Below are 20,439 nucleotides of genomic sequence, written 5' to 3' on the forward strand. Positions count from 1 at the left end.
GCTCCTTCCAGCCCAGATGAAAAGTCCTGTAGGTGCGGTATGGGGTAGCGATCAGCCGTGGTGACAGCATTGAGACGCCGATAATCGCCACATGGCCTCCACCCCCCAGATGCCTTGGAGACCATGTGTAACGGCGAGGCCCACGGGCTGTCAGACTGACGGACAATTCCCATTTCCTCCATCTTCCTGAACTCCGCCCTTGCCACCACCAGTTTGTCTGGCGGTAGTCTCCTGGCCCGAGCGAAAACGGGAGGGCCTTCGGTGCGGATGTGATGGACCACACCGTGCTTAGCCGAAGGTGCGTCAAAACGTTGGACGAGCAGCTCTGGGAACTCTGCCAGAATCGCAGCATACAAGTCGGGGGCCGCGACGACGGCCTGGACAGTAGGGCTGGGCGAGGAGGCGATTGTCGGAGCGACGTGCTCATCTTCGGCAGAGGGTCGGAGGTCATTACCGCGGACATCAGGAACCAGTGAAAAAGCCCAGAGAAAATCTGCGCCCAGGATCGCTTGTTTGACGTCGGCTATGATGAATGGCCATTCGTACGTGCGGAGGCCTAACACAAGGGACATCTTCCGTGTACCGAAAGTGCGAATTGGGCTGCCATTAACCGCGATGAGGGTGGGACCTGTCTTACCCGATCTGGTTTCGAGGTCGGTCGGCGGCACTATGCTGACGATGGCTCCCGTGTCTACCAAAAATTCTGTGTCCGTGAATCGATCATGGACATAGAGGCGCCGGTTCTGGCCAATCGTAACTGCCCCTATGTACGATCGGCCGAGGCATTTCCCGCGAAGGTACAAGGCAAACGACAGTTGCGGGATTCGTTACCCCATCGTAGGTGATAATAGCACCAGCCGCGCTTGTGCGGATCTTTTTGGCGGGCTTTCGGAGAATTGGCGGGAGACGTGGCGCCATCTTGCCGTCACTGTGGCGTGGTCACCGATGTCGAGACTTTGTTGATTGAACCACTTGCCTTGTTTTTTGCCGCTATGAGCGCGTCCGCTTTCGCTGCATATGCTTCGGGGTCCTTAAAAGAACAATCCGTAAGCAGCAGTCGGACATCCTCGGGAAGTTTCTCGCGGAATGCCTGTTCAAACATCGGGCAATCCGTATGCTCACCGGCTAGCATCATCATTTCGGCCATGAGGACGGAAGGCAGTTGGTCTCCAAGATCCGGTAGGTGCAGAAGTTTTGCCGCACCACCATGCTTATTCAACCCGAAGGTTCGCAGTAATACCTTCTTCGTGGCCTCGTACTTGTCTTCCGCAGGTGAATTTACGATGAACCGCATCACGCGCTTGGTTGTGTCCGGCGATAGAGCGCTGACGAGGTAGAAGTACTTCGTGGACTCGTCCGACACCTTCTTTATATGGAATTGAGCCTCGGCGTGGATAAACCAAGCTTGCGGTGCGTACGTCCAAAATAACGGAAGATGAACGCCTGCCGCGCTTGACTCCGGTGTGCCCTGCTCGGTCATCGTCAACGAGGCGTCGGGTTCCTGCTCAGTCGGTGATCGTCCAGATCACGTCGGGGTCACCAATATGGCGAGTCCGAAACTTGTTGGTTGTAGACGAAGTTTATTGCAGCCGCAATACACGAATACAGAGTTAAACAACAAGGTACAGGACAACCAATACAAACTTACTGTCTTCCTTCAAGACTTCGCCGAACTGACTAAAACGGGCGCCAAACGCGCACATGACATCGCTGGCCAATCAGCGATGTCGTTCCCTGGACCAATCCCCATGGTCGCGTTCCCACGTGACCTCGCTGGCCAATCCGAGGGTTCGACGACCTGGACCATTCTCTATGGTCGCTACACTATGTTCTTAAAAAGGCAGTGGTGTCTGATTACTGTGGGAAATCCATGATAAAGCAGTTTGTAATAGCGAGGGTAGACTAGTGTATTTCTTACTCTGGGTACATTTTCTCATTACTTTGAGTCTGATCCTCATATATAATGATCTGCTTAGACAATAGACAATAGACAATAGGTGCAGGAGTAGGCCATTCGGCCCTTCGAGCCTGCACCGCCATTCAATGTGATCATGGCTGATCATTCTCAATCAGTACCCCGTTTCTGCTTTCTCCCCATACCCCCTGGCTCCGCTATCCTTAAGAGCTCTATCTAGCTCTCTCTTGAATGTATTCAGAGAATTGGCCTCCACTGCCCTCTGAGGCAGAGAATTCCACAGATTCACAACTCTCTGACTGAAAAAGTTTTTCCTCTTCTCAGTTCTAAATGGCCTACCCCTTATTCTTAAACTGTGGCCCCTGGTTCTGGACTCCCCCAACATTGGGAACATGTTTCCTGCCTCCAACATGTCCAACCGCTTAATAATCTTATACGTTTCGATAAGATCCCCTCTCATCCTTCTAAATTCCAGTGTATACAAACCTAGTCGCTCCAGTCTTTCAACATATGACAGTCCCGCCATTCCGGGAATTAACCTAGTAAACCTACGCTGCACGCCCTCAATAGCAAGAATATCCTTCCTCAAATTTGGAGACCAAAACTGCACACAGTACTCCAGGTGCGGTCTCACTAGGGCCCTGCACAACTGCAGAAGGACCTCTTTGCTCCTATACTCAACTCTTCTTGTTATGAAGGCCAACATTCCATTGGCTTTCTTCACTGCCTGCTGTACCTGCATGCTTCCTTTCAGTGACTGATGCACTAAGACACCCAGATCACGTTGTACGTCCCCTTTTCCTAACTTGACACCATTCAAATAATAATCTGACACCATTCAAATAATAATCTGATCAATTTCAGCCTTAAATGTCCTCAACAACTGAGCACCCAAGCATTTCAACTGTAGAAATCCAAAGAATTACAACCATTTGATTAAAGGAATTTATGTTAATCATACTCCTAAATGAGACTGTGATTCCCCGAATCAAAATTCTCCATATCGAAGCAATAGCCTCTTGAAGCAATTTTTCCTCTGTGAAAATTAAACTCAAGTCAAGGGCTGGAGATCTAATATAAAAGCAGAAAATGCTGAGGCTGCTCAGTAGTCAGGCTAGTAATCGGATGTTGTGGTGAAAAAGATGGTTTTCCATTTATGTTCTATTTATCGATGGCTTTACACTTTGCAGAGCCAAGAGTAAGATAACACTTCTCCATGCTATGCGCCAAATCTGGTTATGAAATTCTGGAGTTGCAAGAGACTGCAGATTCTGGAATCTTGAGCAGAAAATAAACTGCTGGAGGAACTCCGCAGGTCTGGCAGCATTTGTGGAGCAAAATGGACATATGGTGTTTCTGGTGGGACCCTTTTTCAGACTGTGTAGGAAAGAACTGCAGATGCTGGTTTAAATCGAAGGTAGGCACAAAATGCTGGAGTAACTCAGCGAGATAGGCAACATCTCTGGAGAGAGGGGATGGGTGATGTTTCGGAAGAAGAGTCTGAGGAAGGGTCTCGACCCGAAACGTCACCCATTCCTTCTCTCCAGAGATGCTGCTTGTCCCGCTGAGTTACTCCAGCATTTTGTGTCTACCCTTTTTCAGACTGATGGAGTTGATCGGAGAAAGCTAGTAAAAAAGGGGCGAGGGAACATGTGGGCAAGGACTGGCAAGTAATATGTGAATTAGGTGAGGAGGGGTAATTGACAGAGATGTAGATGGCTAGTAACCAGCCTCTCTTCACCAGTTTTCTCCCCTCTATTTTTATTAGTCTGAAGAAGGATCCCGATCTGAAATATCGTCTGTCCATTTTCTACCACAGACACTGACTGACCCGCTGAGTTCCTCCAGCAGTTTGTTTTTTGCTGGTTATGGTGCTGCACAATAGTGACAATTCTAGCTGCCTGTTTCTCCACTAGTGTTTCGTGAGGTCTTTCCCACAAAGAGTGAGAATGCAAATGACTTGAATGTATTTGAGATTTTGTTTTTAATCCACAAAGTTTAAAATAATAAGTAATGCAGCTTCTTAAAATGTTTGCCTGACAAAGAGTTGGCAAACATTTATTTATGAATGTTTGAATTTTTAGGAGTTAAATCAGACATGTAAAAATATTCCTTTCAGATGCTGTGCCTTTGTCTGAAGATAAAATGCTTAAGACTTGAGAGCAGATGGTTTCCCAAAATTAATCAAACATTCACCACATGTCAGCTATTTCATGGCTCTGTGAGTCTCCCTACGATTCAGCAAACCCACCATTTACTGTGAGACAGAAAACAATTTTACAGACAAATTCATGATTGTTTTGTTGCCTATAATGTCTGAATGTACTGAATGCAGTGAATGTACTTCCTCAATAGCAGACCATCATTCAGACCAAGCAACGATGAAGGAACTATAATATATTTCCAAATCAAGACGTTGTGTAACTTGAAGGGGAGCCTGCAGGTCATGGTATTCCATTGCATCTGCTGCCCTTGCCTTAATTGGTGGTTTGTGGAACTGGGAGGTGATCTTGTAACTTGTTATTACAGAGATTCCAGGAACTGTTTGTGTTTCGGATGGAGATGGAATTGACAAAATGGTGTCGAGCCATGAGATTTTTCCCACTGAACAGAGGCGGCCTCCTCAATTCGATACGGATGAAGGAATAGCTATGAAATGTACTATTACAGGTAGGAACAGCAGCAGACGCTGTATTACAGATAATAAAGAATGTGTGTACACCCATAGCTGGGAGATGTTCGATTAAAAGTGATGCTTCACCCTGAAGTTTTTCAAATACGGTTCTGCACAAAATAATTATATTTGCTGAACACTTCCATCCATACTTTTATATCTGATTTCTACACTCCCATAATGTATTCAGAGAATCCAGGTCTAATGCTGCTATCTTCTCATACAAAGATGCCTAGACCCAGCTGGAAAGCTGTTTCTACATCACTTTTTTCAGTGCTCCTATTAATGTCAGAGAAATCAAACTTGATTCAACACTTTGTGGAAAATCTTGTCACTGTGCAAAGTTTGACATGTTTTCAGTGAGCATGTAATGTCCTCAGGGTAAAGAAAGCCATAAAGTTTTGCAAACAGGGACTCGAAGTCATTTCTGTGAAATGGTTGCAGTTATGTAAATAGCATGTATTTTGGGAGTACTAATTAGACTGGGACATACATCTTGAATGGTGGGCTCGGGGAGTAGTGAGGAATAGAGGGACTTTGGTGTGAAAGATTCTTGAAAGTGGCAATGTAGGCAGATAATGTAGGTACTGAACCAAATGGCGCCGAACCCAGGTGACTCTTTGCGTGCTGGTCCCAGAAGTGGATCTGCTATCATTTCTTACACTAACTATGCTATTCCCTTTATCTGTACACTGTGGACAGCTTGATTGTGATCATGTATAATTTTTTCACTGACTGAATGGCATGCAACAAAAATACATTTCACTGTATTTCACTGTACCTCGGTATACATGACAATAATGAACTAAACTAAACTAAGGGTAACATAGTTAAGAAAACATATGGGATACTGGCCTTCATTAGTCTGGGCAGTGAATACCAGAGCGGAAAGATTATGCACCATCTTTATACAACTTTGGTCTGACCTCAGCTAAAGCACGGCGTACGGTTCTGGTCACCACACTACGGGAAACCTGTGACAGGGCTGGAGAGAGCGCAGGGGATATTCACCAGGATGTTTCCTGGTATGAAGTAGTTTAGTTATGGGTAGAGACTGGAGAGGCTAGACACACAAGGAATTGCAGATGCTGGAACCTTGAGCAAAGCACAAAATGCTGGAGGAACTCAGTGGGTCAGGTAGCATCTGTGGAGGACATTACCGACATCGACCAACATGTTCCATCTACACTAGTCTCACCTGCTGCGTTTGACCCAGATCCTTCTAAACCTATCTTATCCATGTACCTGTCCAAATATTTTTTTTAATACTGTAGTATCTGCCTCAACTACTTCCGCTGGCAGCTCTTTCCTTATACCCACAAATCTTTGTTTAAAAAAGTTGCCCCTCAGGTTCCTATTAAATCTTTCTCCACTTACCTTAAACCTGTGTCCTCTGGTGCTTGATTCCACTACACAGGGTAAAATACACTGTGAATTTACCCTATTTCTCTCATGGCCTTATACACCTCTATAAGATCATTCCTCATCCTTCTGCTCTCCAAGAGATAAAGTCCTAGTCTGCTCAACCTCTCCCTATAGCTCAGGCCCTCGAGTCTTGGCACCATCCTTGTAAGTCTTCTCTGCATCCTTTCCAACCTAACAACATGTTCGCTATAAGAGGGTGACCAAAACTGAACACGATACTCCAAAGCGTCCTCACCAACGTCTTGCACAACTGTAACATGACCTCCCTCTATACTTCTATACTCATTACCCTGACTGACGGTCAAGGTGCTGAAAGCCTTCTTGATCACCTTATATTCCTGTGAAGTCACTTTCAAGGAACTATGTACCTGCACTCCTAGATCCTTCTGATCTACAACTCTCCCAGAGCCCAGTCATATAATGTGAAGGTCCTGCCCTGGTTAGACTTCCCAAAATCCACCACCTCACATTGATCTGCATTAACTCAATTGAACATTCCTCTGTGTACTTGCTCAACTGATCAAGATCCTGCTGTAACCTTTGATAAACATCTTCGCTATCTACAATACCACCCAATTTGGTGTCATTTGCAAACATACAAATCCTGCCGTGCACGTTCTCATCCAAATTGTTAATATAACCAACAAACAGCAATGGGGACTGTGCCAATCCTTGAGGCACACCTCTAGTCACAGGCCTCCAGTCCGAAAAACAACCTTCTACCATCACCCTTTACTTCCTTCCATGAAGCCAAGTTTCTATCCAGTTGGCTAGCTCTCCCTGGATTCCATACGATTTAACCTTTCAGAGCAGCGTACCATGCGGAACCTTGTCAAATGCCTTGGTGAAACCCATATAGACAATGTCTACAGCTCTGTCCTAATCAACCTTTTTGGTTACATCTTCCAAACACTTAATCAGATTCATGAGACACGATCTCCCACGTACAAAACCCTGCTGCCTATCCCTAATCAGCCCTTGTCTATCTAAATGCGTGTATATCTTATCCCTCAGAGTAATCGCTAGTAACTTTCCGACCACAGATATTAGACTTACTGGCCTATCATTTCCAGGTTTTTCCTTGCAGCCCTTCTTAAATAGATGCACAACATTTGCCATCCTCCAGTCTCCCGACATCTCACCCATATTTAATGATGACTCGTAAATCTCATACAGAGCACCTGCAAATTCTTCTCTAGCTTCCCACAGTATCCTTGGATATACCTGACCAAGCCTGGATGATTTGTCTACCTTCATACGCATTAAGACGTTCACCTTCTTGACTGTAATTCTGATTGCTCTCAAGAAGCTTCCATTGACTCCCCCAGGTTCCACGGTCCTCATGTCCTTTGTACATGATAAAAACAGAGGGCTTGCCCATCTCCTGTTACCCCACTAAGGTTCCAGAGGGACCTTATTTTCTCTCTGGTTACCCCTTTTCCGTTAATATAATAAGACTTAAAAGACATTTGGATAGGTACATGGATAGGAAAGGTTTAGAGGTATATGGGTCAGGCATGGGTAAATGGGATTAGCTTGGATGGGACATCTTGGTCAGCATGGACAAGTTGGGTCAAAGGGCTTGTTTCTGTGCCAAATGACTATGACTATATAAAGTTATGAGAAGATGTAGTTAAGGTTGATATATAAGAAAATAACTGCAGATGCTTGTACAAATCGAAGGTATCTATTCACAAAATGCTGGAGTAACTCAGCAGGTCAGGCAGCATCTCAGGAGAGAAGGAATGGGTGACGTTTCGTGTCGAGACCCTTCTTCAGTGTCTCTCCTTCCTTCTCTCCTGAAATGCTGCCTGGCCTGCTGAGTTACTCCAGCATTTTGTGAATAAATAGGTAAGGTTGATGGTTAGTACCTTTTCTCCAGAATGGAAATGTTAAAGACGATAGTGTGTAGCTTTAAGGTCAGAGGGGATATAGTTTAAAGGAGATGTGTGGGGCATGTTTTTTCCCCCACAGAGAGTGGTGAGTGCCCGGAACGTGCTGTCAGGATGGTGGGGGAAGTGGATATGCAAGTGACATTTAAGAGGCTTTTCGAAAGGCACGTGGACATACAACGAATGGAGAGAGGCAGAGGAGATTAACTTGGCATTGTGTTCGGCACAATCATTGTGGGCTGAGGATTATGTTCCAATGCTGCACTGTTTTATGTTCTATGTTCAAACAACTTCCAATGGGACGTCTGTTTGTCCTCTGCACGCTGCTTTAACAAAAAAGGCACAGTGCTGGACGAGTCAGGCAGCATCTCTGGAGAACATAGACAGGTGACATTTCAGGTGGGGGGCTTATTCAGACTGAATGTATGAGGGGTGGGGGAAGAATTGTGGGGACGGGACAAAGCTTGGCAAGTGATAGTTGGATGCAGGTAAGGGAGGGGTGGGGGGTTGATTGGCGGATATATGGACAAAGGCCAGAGATGAAAAGCAAATCACATTAGTGGCTGCACCACCGGCCAATGAAACCAGGGATTTGGAGACTGCAAGAAAGTCGAGCTGTTGTAGAAGCACAATTGGGATTTTACTGATGGCAAAGCAGGCTTGAGGGGTTCAATGGCTATCCCACCTCCTATTTCCTTTGTTCTTCGATCTGCCTTAACATTGATTTCTCTGAATTTTAAGTTGTTGTGAAATGAAATAAATCTTAAACCAGCCATTCTTGCTCCACTCCAGTGGTTGAGTCAGAATCTATTGTTCCCATGAAGTCCGGTATATTGATTGAGCAGAGGAATATCATCTCTTTCATGAACGTGTGGGACTTTGATCCTATTTTATTGTACAAAATAGCAAGGACATGGATGGAGTCAGTGCAGGGGTAGCAGTGATGATATATGGATCCAGTGGCTGGGAAATGTAGGTGGCTCCTACCTTTCAATATGAGCAGGTGAGATTCAGGTCACATTCCTGACTCTGTATCAGGGTGTAGAGACCGGAGGAAGATTTAGAAAACAGAACATAGGATAAAAATACAGAAGGAGGCCAAGTTCTGAATCAATGATAGCAAAGCTGCTTTAAGAACTTCCAGTTGTTAGAATCTGTTCGTGTTTTGCATGCCTAATTTCTTCTTGAATTTGGATTAATTAGTCCCTTTGGCTGGCTCGATTTGGTCTTTTATCTGAACAAATACTACAAGTCACCTTAATCATACTGTTACATAAATCACCTGATTTAGAATTTGTAATTGAAGCAATTTTTTCCGTTTAAAGGTCATCTGAGAAGTACCTGTCATTTTCTGGTCATTTATTGTCTGTTTTTTATGTATTTTACTGCTTCACTTGCTTCACTAAATTATGAGATTATTTCTCATCCGATCTTTTAGTGAGATGCCATTTTATTGTTACAAATCCTGCAACTGTGTTCTTCAAGAGAGTGATCCAAGTGCACACAGTTTGCTGGCAATTTGGATGCCATATTATTTTTTGGTTTACCGTGAATATGTTTGGGGATGACGTTTATTTATAGATATACAACATAGAGACCCTTGACAGGACAATGAGGAAGCTTGCAGAGGCAATGAAGTTGGTAGTCTTGTTGGTGTTTAGTTTAGAGATACAGCGTGGAAACAGGCCATTCGGCGCACCAAGACCTACCAAGTCACCTACAAATCTGTAGGTTAATGAAATGTGGGAGGAAACCTAAGATCTTGGAGAAAACCCACGTGGTCATGGGGAGAATGTACTAACTCCTTACAGACAGCTCCCATAGTCAGGATCGAACCCTGGTCTCCGGCCCTGCAAGCACTGTAAGGGGAAGTGTTGGGGAAAGTGGTGTATGGCTATGCAAGATACAAATCAGATGGAAAGGTTGGGTGGAGTATTGGTGGATGGAATTTAATCCCGACAAATTTAGCTTAGTTTATTATTGTCATGTATAATGAGGTACAGTGAAAAGCTTTTTTGTTGCGTGCTATCCAGTCAGTGAAAATACTCTACATGATTGCAATCAAGCTGTCCACAGTGTGCAGGTACAGGATAAAGGGATTAACATTTAGTGCAAGATAAAGTCCAGTAAAGTCAGATTAAAGATAGTGCAAGGGGTCTCTGATGAGATGGATTGTAGGTCAGGACTGCTCTCTGGTTGCTGACTGGATGGTTCAGTTGCCTGATAATAGCTGGAAAGAAACTGTCTCTGAATCTGGAGGTGTGCGTTTTCAAACTCCTGCACCTCTTGCCTGAGGGAGAGGGGAGAATAGGGGGTGAGCTCAGCCTTGATTATGCTGGTGTGTACCATGTGTATGATTATAATACCTTAACAGACAATGGTGTTCATTCAGCGATAGGCTGCTTTCAGTGAAGATCTTATGTTGTTGGCTCTGTCTGGTCTAAGTGATAATATTTGCAGCAACACTCGAAAAGATCCACAGGCAAGACACAACCCACCTGTCCTCTTCTCATAACTCAAGTTTTCCAGCCCTGGCAATGTTCTTGTCAATTTCTTAAGCTCTTTCTCTGGCCTTGTCACATTTTTCCTGCATGGAGTATTCTAGCTATGACCAACCAGTGATTTAAACAGTTGTATTGTTTGACGTGAAGCTAAATTTAGTTTTTGTTTAGTTTTAGAGATACAGGCCCTTCGGCCCGACCAGCGACCCCCGCACATTAACACTATCTTACACACACTAGGGACAATTTACACTTATACCAAGCCAATTAACCTTCAAACTTGTACGTCTTTGGAGTGTGGGAGGAAACCGAAGATTTTGGAGAAAACATACGCGGTCACAGGGAGAACGTACAAACTCCATATAGACGAGCCCCCCGTAGTCAGGATCGAACCTGGGTCTCCGGCGCTGCAAGCGCTGTAAGGCAGCAACTCTACTGCAGTGCCACCGTGCCGCCTCTGTATGTGTCCTGCATGTTTACTAATCACCGATTACTTGTCATGCTATCTTCAGGGGTCTGAGAACATGCACTCTGAGGGCCCTTCTTCTCTTCTCTTCTGTTTCCTACCATTTATTGTGCATTCCATAGAACATAAAACAGTACAGCACAGACACAGGCCCTTCAGTCCACAATGTCTGTGCCAAACATGATGGTCAGTTAAATTAATCTCTTCTGCCTGTATATGATCCTTATCCCTCCATTCCCTGCCTATTCATCTGCCATCTTAAAGCCTCTTAAACATCATTAACATATCTGCTTACACCACCACCCCTGGCACCACACTCCAGGCATCCACCAATGTCTAGGGGGGAAAAAATCTTGCCCCACACATCTCCTTTAAACATTTCCCCTCTGACCTTAAAGCTATGCCCGCTAGTCATAGAGTCATAGTGGTCGGAAACAGGCCCTTCAGCCCAACTTGCCCATGTTGACCAACATGCCCCATCTTCATAGTCCCACCTGCACACGATTGGCTCATACACCTATAAACCTTTCCTGTCCATGAACCTGTCCAAATGTATTTTAAATGTTGTTATAGTACATGTCTCAACTACCTCCTCTGGCAGCTCGTCCCATACACCTGCCACCCTCTGTGTGAAAAAGGTTTCCCCTCAAGTTACTATTCAATCTTTCCCCACTCAACTTAAATTGATGTCCTCTGGTTCTCGATTTCTCTATCCTGGGTAAAAGATTCTGTGCCTTTACCCTATCTATTCCACTCATGATCCTATACACTTCTATAATATCACCCTTTGCCCTCCTGCGTTCCAAGGAATAAAGTCCAAGCCTACAACTGAACGCAATACTACAAATGTGGCCTCACCAATGTCTAGTGCAACTGTAACATCACATCCCAACTTTTATAATCAATACCCTGACTGATGAAGGTCAATGTACTGAAAGCCTTCTTGCCCACTCTATCTACTCGTGACATCACTTTCATGCCACTGTGTACGTGCACTCCTAAATCGTTCTGCTCTACAATTCTCACCAAGGACCTGTCACTCACTGTGAAGGTCCTGCTCTGGTTTAACTTCCCAACACCTCGCACTTACCTACGTTAACTATTCCGCAGCCCATTTGCCATAATGATCAAGATCCTACCCTAATTTTTGATAATCGTATTCACTATCTACATTACCACCCACTTTAGTATCATCTGCAAACTCACTAATCATGCCTTGTATATTCTTATCCAAATTGTTGATATAAACCACAAACAGCAATCAGTTCAGCACCAATCCCTGAATCACAGTTCTCCAGTCTGAAAAACAGCCTTCCACTATCACCCTCTGCTTCCTTCCATGAAGCCAATTAATATACCTGGACTATCTCTGACATCTCCCTCCCGTTTCTGGACCTCACCATCTCCATCACAGGAGAAAAATTAGTGACGGACATTTATTACAAGCCCACCGACTCGCACAGCTATCTGGACTACACTTCTTCCCACCCGGTCCCCTGCAAAAAGTCTATCCCCTACTCCCAATTCCTCCGTCTACGCCGCATCTGTGCCCGGGATGAGGTGTTTCAGACTAGGGCTTCCGAGATGTCCTCGTTTTTCAGAAAACGGGGCTTCCCCTCCTCCATTATAGATGAGGCTCTCACTAGGGTCTCTTCTACATCCCGCAGCTCCGCTCTTGCTCCCCATCCCCCCACTCGCAACAAGGACAGGATCCCCCTCGTTCTCACCTTCCACCCCACCAGCCAGCGGATCCAACATATCATCCACCAACATTTCCGTCACCTACAACAGGACCCCACCACTGGCCATATCTTCCCATCCCCTCCCCTCTCTGCATTCCGCAGAGACCGTTCCCTCCGCAACTCCCTGGTCCACTCGTCCCTTCCTACCCAAACCACCCTAACCCCGGGCACTTTCCCTTGCAACCGCACGAGATGCAACACCTGTCCCTTTACCTCCCCCCTCAACTCCATCAAAGGACCCAAACATTCTTTCCAGGTGAGACAGAGGTTCACCTGCACCTCCTCCAACCTCATCTATTGCATCCGCTGCTCTAGATGTCTACTCATCTATATCGGCGAAACCAAGCGCAGGCTCGGCGATCGCTTCGCTGAACACCTGCGCTCGGTCCGCATTAACGCCACTGATCTCCCGGTGGCCCAGCACTTCAACTCCCCCTCCCATTCCCAGTCTGACCTCTCTGTCATGGGCCTCCTCCAGTGCCATAGTGAGGCCCGCCGGAAATTGGAGGAGCAGCACCTCATATTTCGCCTGGGCAGTTTGCGGCCCGGTGGTATGAACGTTGACTTCTCCAACTTCAGATAGCTCCTCTGTCCCTCCCTTCCCCTCCTCCTTCCCAGATCTCCCTCTATCTTCCTGTCTCCACCTATATCCTTCCTTTGTCCCACCCCCGACATCAGTCTGAAGAAGGGTCTCGACCCGAAACGTCACCCATTCCTTCTCTCCCGAGATGCTGCCTGACCTGCTGAGTTACTCCAGCATTTTGTGAATAAATCGATTTGTACCAGCATCTGCAGTTATTTTCTTATATATAATTGGATAGATTGTTGAATGGCTTTGCACAGGCATGATGAGTTAATATATCATCTTTCTGTATTTTGCGATCCTACAGTAATACTAATCGTAATCACTGTTCTCGGTACATCTCATCTTCTCTTTCACACCTTCCACTTTGTATGGATTTCCGTGTAGCACAGAATTTGTGTTTCCACTGTTGGTGCAATGTTGCATTTACTATTAATGAAATGATTTCCAGTGGTAGTTTTGACCAGTGATCCTGTTTTCATCAGAGCCAGAGGATGATCTAGAGGATGGGGTCGTACGCCACATTGTGAGACTGCGAAATTCACTTGGCTGGGAGACAGTATTACCGGATGATGGATCATGTCTCAAAACCCTTACAATGAACCAGCTACAGGTACAACTCAAGGGATTTTGACTTATACTCATGTTTTCAAATGGCATTTTTTTAAAGACAAATTAAACCAAATTTGGATATCACAAGAAAAAAGGTGGCTCAGAATATGCTGGCTGGTCTGACGTGAGACCTGATGATCAGCCAGGCACAATGATGAGAGTGAACTCTGATCTGATGGACAGCTGAGTGTGAGATATGAGAGATGGACACAAAACCCGACAGTAAATTGGACTTGAGGTCCATTGGTGTTAAGAACGTGCATTTCACTGGGCATCATCATTCCTCGTTATATTAGTACTCTGATACAATCATACAACATTGTATGGTAAGTGTGGTGCAAGAAATTCTGGCTTGCCTTGTTGGTTAAATTTGCTTACTTTATTAAGGTGTTTTGAGTGCTGCACTGTCCCTTAATCCAACAGCAACACCTGTAAAACGGATAGAAATCTGGCTGTGATTTGCTAATGCCACATGTCTGTTTGCTGTTTTATCTAACTACCTCCCAGCCTGAATTCTATGCTCAAGCAGTTTTGGGTGAAAATGTGTACACAGCAGACCAAGCAGTTTAATGTGCCATTAGAAGGACTGCATCACCATGGCAACCAGTAGTTCCAGAAATAAACTTCACTGTTGTTGGTGTACAGTAATGTTTAGGGGCAGGGAAGTGTGTTGGCAGGAGTAGATGGCTGCTGTGTGAGCGAGCTCGGCAGCTATTGGGGACACAGTGGTTGGAATGCTCTAAGATGGCAGACACCATTGCTATTCACTTCATTCGTCCCCTTATCGAGATCTGCTTACATTTCCTTGGAATCTTAATGGCATCCATGGGAAGGTGAAAACTGATACACAAAAGAGGAACGTGGTCCAATTGAATTGCCCAATTTACACCTTCCACTCTTCCATCCTTTCACTTATTCATAAAAATGAAGGGTCCGACCCAACACATTGCCTATCCATGTTCAATACTGCCTGACCCACTGAGTTATTCCAGCATTTAGTATCAACATTTAAAGTTTGAAGCTTTCAACCTGTCATTTGAGTTCCTGGGCACAGACAGATAGGTTTTGAAAGCATATAAGAGGAACCAGTCTCTGTTCCAGATATGGGAAAATAGTTCAAACAAATGGATCATTCATAAGGCATGAGGGCAAGCTCCTGAGGCAGGGCAAGAAAGGGATGGGTAAGTTTAGGCAGGCCAAAATCAGGTGGCTCAATCCCAACATTGTAAAACCCCTCTTTTTGCAAAAATGTAAGTTAACATTGAGGCCAATATGAGACTGATCTTCTACAACTCTCCATCAGTTCCCTTGTTTGACTGATCATAATAGCAGATATTCCTGAGCAGAAAATATAGCATAGAAGATTCAGAGATGATTGGCAGGTGAGCCTTGCACAGTATTTCTGCCATGATGCAAAAGCAGTCTTTTTTTATAAACATCTACTTGTGGACTATTCACATCTGTCTTCAGGTTACAGATTTCCACTGATTCGAATGGAAATGCTTTGTCTTTAACTGATGTATTTGAATTATCAGCAACAATACACAACCACTTTCCAAGTATGCAATCTTGGAATGCGTGTGTGTGTCTCTAAAGTCACAGGCAAGCTACTCACAAAATGGTGAGCATTGATATACAGAATACAGAACTTTATTGTCATTCGGTACCGAGATACCGAACGAAATTACATTTCCAGCAGTCACAGAACACAACAAAAAAGAAAAGAACACAGGACACACGACCCCAACACAAACATCCATCACAGTGACTCCAAACACCCCCTCACTGTGATGGAAGGCAACAAAACTTCCACTCTCTTCCCCCCCACTGAGGGATCCTGGAGTCCAAGTTCATAGCTCACTGAAAGTGGCAGGACAAGTAGATAGGGTGGTAAAGCTTGCCTTCATAGGTCAGTGCAAGAGTCAGGATGTTATGATGCAGCAATATTAGGCTTTGGTTAGGCCATATTAGGCTATATTTGATGCAGACTTTGGAATATTGCATGCAGTTCTGGTCGCCCATTTCAGGAAGGATGGGGAGGCTTTGGAAAGTATGCAGAGGAGGTCTACTAGAATGTTACCTGGATTAGGGAGCATTAACTACAGGGAGCCAGACAAGGCACAGAAGACTACTACCAAGTGCTGGTAAAAAGGATTCGTTTAGATGGATAGTTGACATGGTGGGCACAGGGCCTGTTTCTGTGCTGCATCAATATATGAGCCAAGAAAATACAAAATCTTTGTGGTTTTTATTTTGTTAAAATAGTCAAAATAATTAAAATAGTTTAAATGGTCAATGGAGGTTAAAAATGGGGAGAGATACAGTATAAAGCATTAGTTGATTCACTACCTTTATTTTTTGACACTGTTTGCAACATTAAAGCATATCCCATTCACTTAGAGATGTCTGTTGAACAAGCAGTTGATATATTTAATATACATCAGAAAGAAAACATCTAAGGGATTTGGAGAAACGAGGGAATGTTTGGAGCAAATATTCAAAGAGCCAGCATCATTATAATGCAAAGTCACTTCTCTGGGAATAAAGCAAGGAATGAAGGATAGTTAAATCATGGAGAGCCATGGAATCAGAGTCATACAGCATAGAACAGGTCATTCAGCCCACTATGTCCAGGCTGACCACTAATATCATGATTTGGCACTTGGTTCAAAGCCTATAATGCCTTGGCAATTCAAATGCTTGTCCACTTAAATGTCGCAAGAGAACCTGTCTCCATCACCCACTCAGGACCATGACCTTTTGCCGTTTACCCTCCTAGTCCTGCAAAGTCCTGCAGCAGCTCAGAGACATCCTTGACCCTGGTGTTAGAGGCAACATACAATTTAATAATTTTGTTTACAACCACAGAAATGCCTGTCTGCTCTCTTACAACAAATCCCCCACTATATCTCTCCTGATCTCTCCCACCTTAGTAACTCCTGTGCAACAAAGATAGATGGTGCCACAAACTTGGCTGCTTTTGCTTTCTCCTGTGAGGCGATTGACCACAGTTTATTTGTTGGAGAGAGGGATGACCATAGTAGACTACTGCATTAGCTGGCTGCACCTGCTGCTCTGACCAGTGGTAATCCTTCACTTTTATGTCTATGCAGACATTAATTGCGGGGTGACCAGCTCACTCAACATGCAGTCACAATGTCCTCAGCATCACGGATGCTCTGCAGTGAATCCATCTGCAACTCCAGCTGGGCAATATGATCAGTCAGGAGCTGCAGTGGACCTACTTCTTGCAAATGGAGGAGCATGTCAAAGGGCCAAATTTCCCTTAAGTTACCTTAGTACTTTAAATTCAAGGTTTCAGGGTCAGTTTATTGTCACATGTACTGATTAACGTACAGTGAAATTTGAGTTACCGTACAGTCATACTAAGTGAAAAGCAACAAGACACACAACCACATAAAAGTTAACATAAACATCCACCACGGTGGATTCCACATTCCTCACTATGATAGAGGGCAATAAAGTTCAAACTTCTTCCTCTTTGTTCTCCCGCGGTCAGGGCAATCAAACCATCTGCAGTCGGGACAATCAAAGCCCCCGCAGCCGACAGTCAAAGCCCCCGTCGGGGCGATAGAAACTCCTGCGTTGGGGCGTTTGAAACTCTCTCCGCGACATGGAGCTCCCGAATCGGCCTCTTATCAGAGACCATTGGCTTCACGATGTTAAAGTCCACAGGCCCTGCGGTTGGAGCTTCGATCCCCGGCAAGGGATTGCAAGCACCGCGATGTTAAAGTCCCGCAGACTCCCGTGGCTTGGAGCTCCCGTCAGTCTCCAGGAAAGGCTGCCAACTCCACGATATTAGGCCACAGTGGGGACGGAGATACGATACGGAAATAAATCGTATCTCCGTCGAGGTAAGAGATTGAAAAAGGTTTCCCCCAACCCTCCCCTGCACCCCCCCCCCCATATAAAACAAACCAAGGAACACTAAAATATATCTTTTTAACACATACTAAAAATAACAAAAAGAAGAAAGGACAGACAGACTGTTGGGGAGGCAGCCACTGCTGGTGGCGCCACTAATTATACTCATGGGTTTATTCCATTCTGAGGTAAACCTGCAACAATCTGAAGTGCCTAACTTTATTTTTGTTCAGAGAATTAAAGCAGGAAAGAAAGAAATAGACACCTGTGGCTATTCACCAAAGCCCCCATTCTTAGCCCATTGACAATCCACAATCCAGAACTGCTGATTTTTTAAAAAGAATGCTGTGCTTTCTCTGCCTGGCTTCTTATCACTCAAACAGCAAGCTGAATTGATTGGCCTCAATTTAAAAGGTTACAATGACAAAAGGGGGCCCTATTATGATACCTTCTTTACCTGGATCTGCAAGCTTCAGCTAAAATCTTATGACCCACAGGATTTAACTCAAGACACCACTCGCGTTGACGATGAAAATGTAGGATATATTTCAAATGAATAAAAACCACCACCCACCAAACACCACAGACTGAATAGGCTGCACTCTGTGATCACAATGTTAAAAAAAATGTGTAAATTCATTCTCAGTCAGAGCAAGGATCTTAGATTCACTCTGAATTTTGGGTTTTCATTATATTCCGAGCCCACCTCCAATTATTGGCTGGCACTCTGAACAGAGTAATTTCTCTCTAAAAGAGAAAAGATGATTTGATGTTTCAGTTGGTGATCCTTTATAGAAACTGCCAAAATATTAAGCCAAAATGTTAAGTGTCGGGTTGACTCAAGTGCTGTGACAGTATGGACAGTGGCCGAATCAGTGGAACTATGATCAGTGTGACCTGTGGACTATGGACTGTGCTCCTTCATTTGCACAGAGTATTGCATAATATTATTACTTTTATTACTTTTATTTTATTTCCCAGCTGCATGTAATGCCAGCAATGGAGGACAACGGCGATTTTGTGTATTGTCTCTCAAGGACTCGGAATGACCCAAGAGCTCGCTACAATCCTTACAATCTACAAGTGGTTCCAGCAAAAACAGCAAAATTGTATAAACCATATTGGACAATCAGTGCATCCCATGTTTCCAAGGTAATAGAATTGTTTGGTCCTTCAGTGGTAAACATAGAACAATACAGCACAGGAAAAGGTGTTGTATCTCCTGCGGTTGCAAGGAAAAGTACCTGAGGAGGGGGTGCTTTGGGTGGGAAGGAACGAGTTGACCAGGGAGTTGCGGAGGGAACGGTCTCTGTGGAAAGTAGAAAGGGGTGGAGATGGGAAGATGTGGCCAGTAGTGGAATCCCGATGGAGGTGGCGAAAATGTTGGAGGATTATAGGCTGATGGGGTGGAAAGTGAGAACAAGGGGGACTCTGTCCTTACTGCGAATGGGTGGAGGGGGAGCAAGAGCGGAGTTGTGGGATATCGAGGAGACCCTAATGAGAGTCTCATCTATAATGGAAGAAAGGAACCCCCATTTCCTAAAGAATGAGGACATCTCCGATGACCTGGTATGGAAAACCTCATCCTGGGTGCAGATGCGGTGTAGGCATAGGAATTGGGAGTAGGGGATACAGGAAGCAGGGTGAAAAGAAGTGTAGTCGAGATAGCTATGGGAGTCAGTGGCTTTGTAATAGAATGAGGCTCTCACTAGGGTCTCCTCGATATCCCGCAGCTCCGCTCTTGCTCCCCCTCCACCCATTCATAATGTCCCCCTTGTCCTCACCTTCCACTCCATCAGCTGTCGCATACAGCATATAATCCTCCAACATTTTCGCCTTCTCCAACGGGATCCCACTATTGGTCACATCTTCCCATCTCCTCCTCTTTCTGCTTTCCGCAGAGACCGTTCTCTCTGCAACTCCCTGGTCAACCCAATCGTCCCTTCCCTCCCCAGGTACTTTCCCCTGCAACCGCAGGAGATGCAAAACCTGTCCCTTTACCTCCCCCCTCAGCTCCATCCAAGGACCCCGACTGTCTTTTCAGGTGAGGCAACGTTCACTTGCACCTCCTGTTCATCTGCATGACCAAGCACAGGCTCAGTGATCGTTTCGCTGAACACCTCCGCTCTGTCCCCCTAAAGCTACCTGATCTCCCGATTGCTCAGCACTTTAACGCCCCCTCCCATTCCCAATCTGATCTTTCTGTCCTGGAGCTCCTCCATTGTCAGAGTGAGGCCCAGCACAAATTGGAGGTACAGCTCCTCATATTTTGCTTGGGCAGCTTACACCCCAGTGATGTGAACATTGACTTCTCTAACTTCAAATAACCCTTGCTTTCCCTCTCTCTCCATCCCCTCCCCCTTTCCAGTTCTCCCACCAGTCTTACTGTCTCCGACTACATTCTATCTCTGTCCCGCCCACTCCCCTGACATCAGTCTGAAGAAGGGTCTCGACCTGAAACGTCACCCATTGCTTCAATAAATGTGAGGTTATCCACTTTGGCGGCAAAAATAAGGAGGCAGATTATTATCTCTATGGTGTCAGATTAGGTAATGGGGAAGTGCAACAAGACCTTGGTGTCCTTGTACACCAGTTACTGAAAGTAAGTGAGCAGGAACAGCATGCAGTGAAGAAAGCTAATGGCATGTTGGCCTTCATAACGAGAGGATTTGAGTACAGGAGCAAAGAAGTCCTGCAGTTGTTTAGGGCCCTGGTGAGACCACATCTGGAGTATTGTGTGCAGT

At 45.2% G+C, this 20,439-nt stretch overlaps 1 protein-coding gene across 1 annotated transcript in view; it reads left to right on the plus strand.

The window, feature by feature from the left end:
* The window catches only part of LOC144593835 (dynein axonemal heavy chain 6-like), a 317,525-nt gene that overhangs the window by 35,185 nt on the left and 261,901 nt on the right, over positions 1-20,439 (plus strand). Inside the window, exons 5-7 of the mRNA XM_078399952.1 lie at positions 4,445-4,585; positions 13,684-13,811; positions 18,677-18,847. Of these exons, the coding sequence (XP_078256078.1) occupies positions 4,445-4,585; positions 13,684-13,811; positions 18,677-18,847 (440 nt within the window). The remainder of the gene's footprint in view (positions 1-4,444; positions 4,586-13,683; positions 13,812-18,676; positions 18,848-20,439) is intronic.

This window comes from Rhinoraja longicauda, chromosome 5 (assembly GCF_053455715.1).
Source record: "Rhinoraja longicauda isolate Sanriku21f chromosome 5, sRhiLon1.1, whole genome shotgun sequence".
Lineage (NCBI taxonomy): Eukaryota > Metazoa > Chordata > Chondrichthyes > Rajiformes > Arhynchobatidae > Rhinoraja > Rhinoraja longicauda.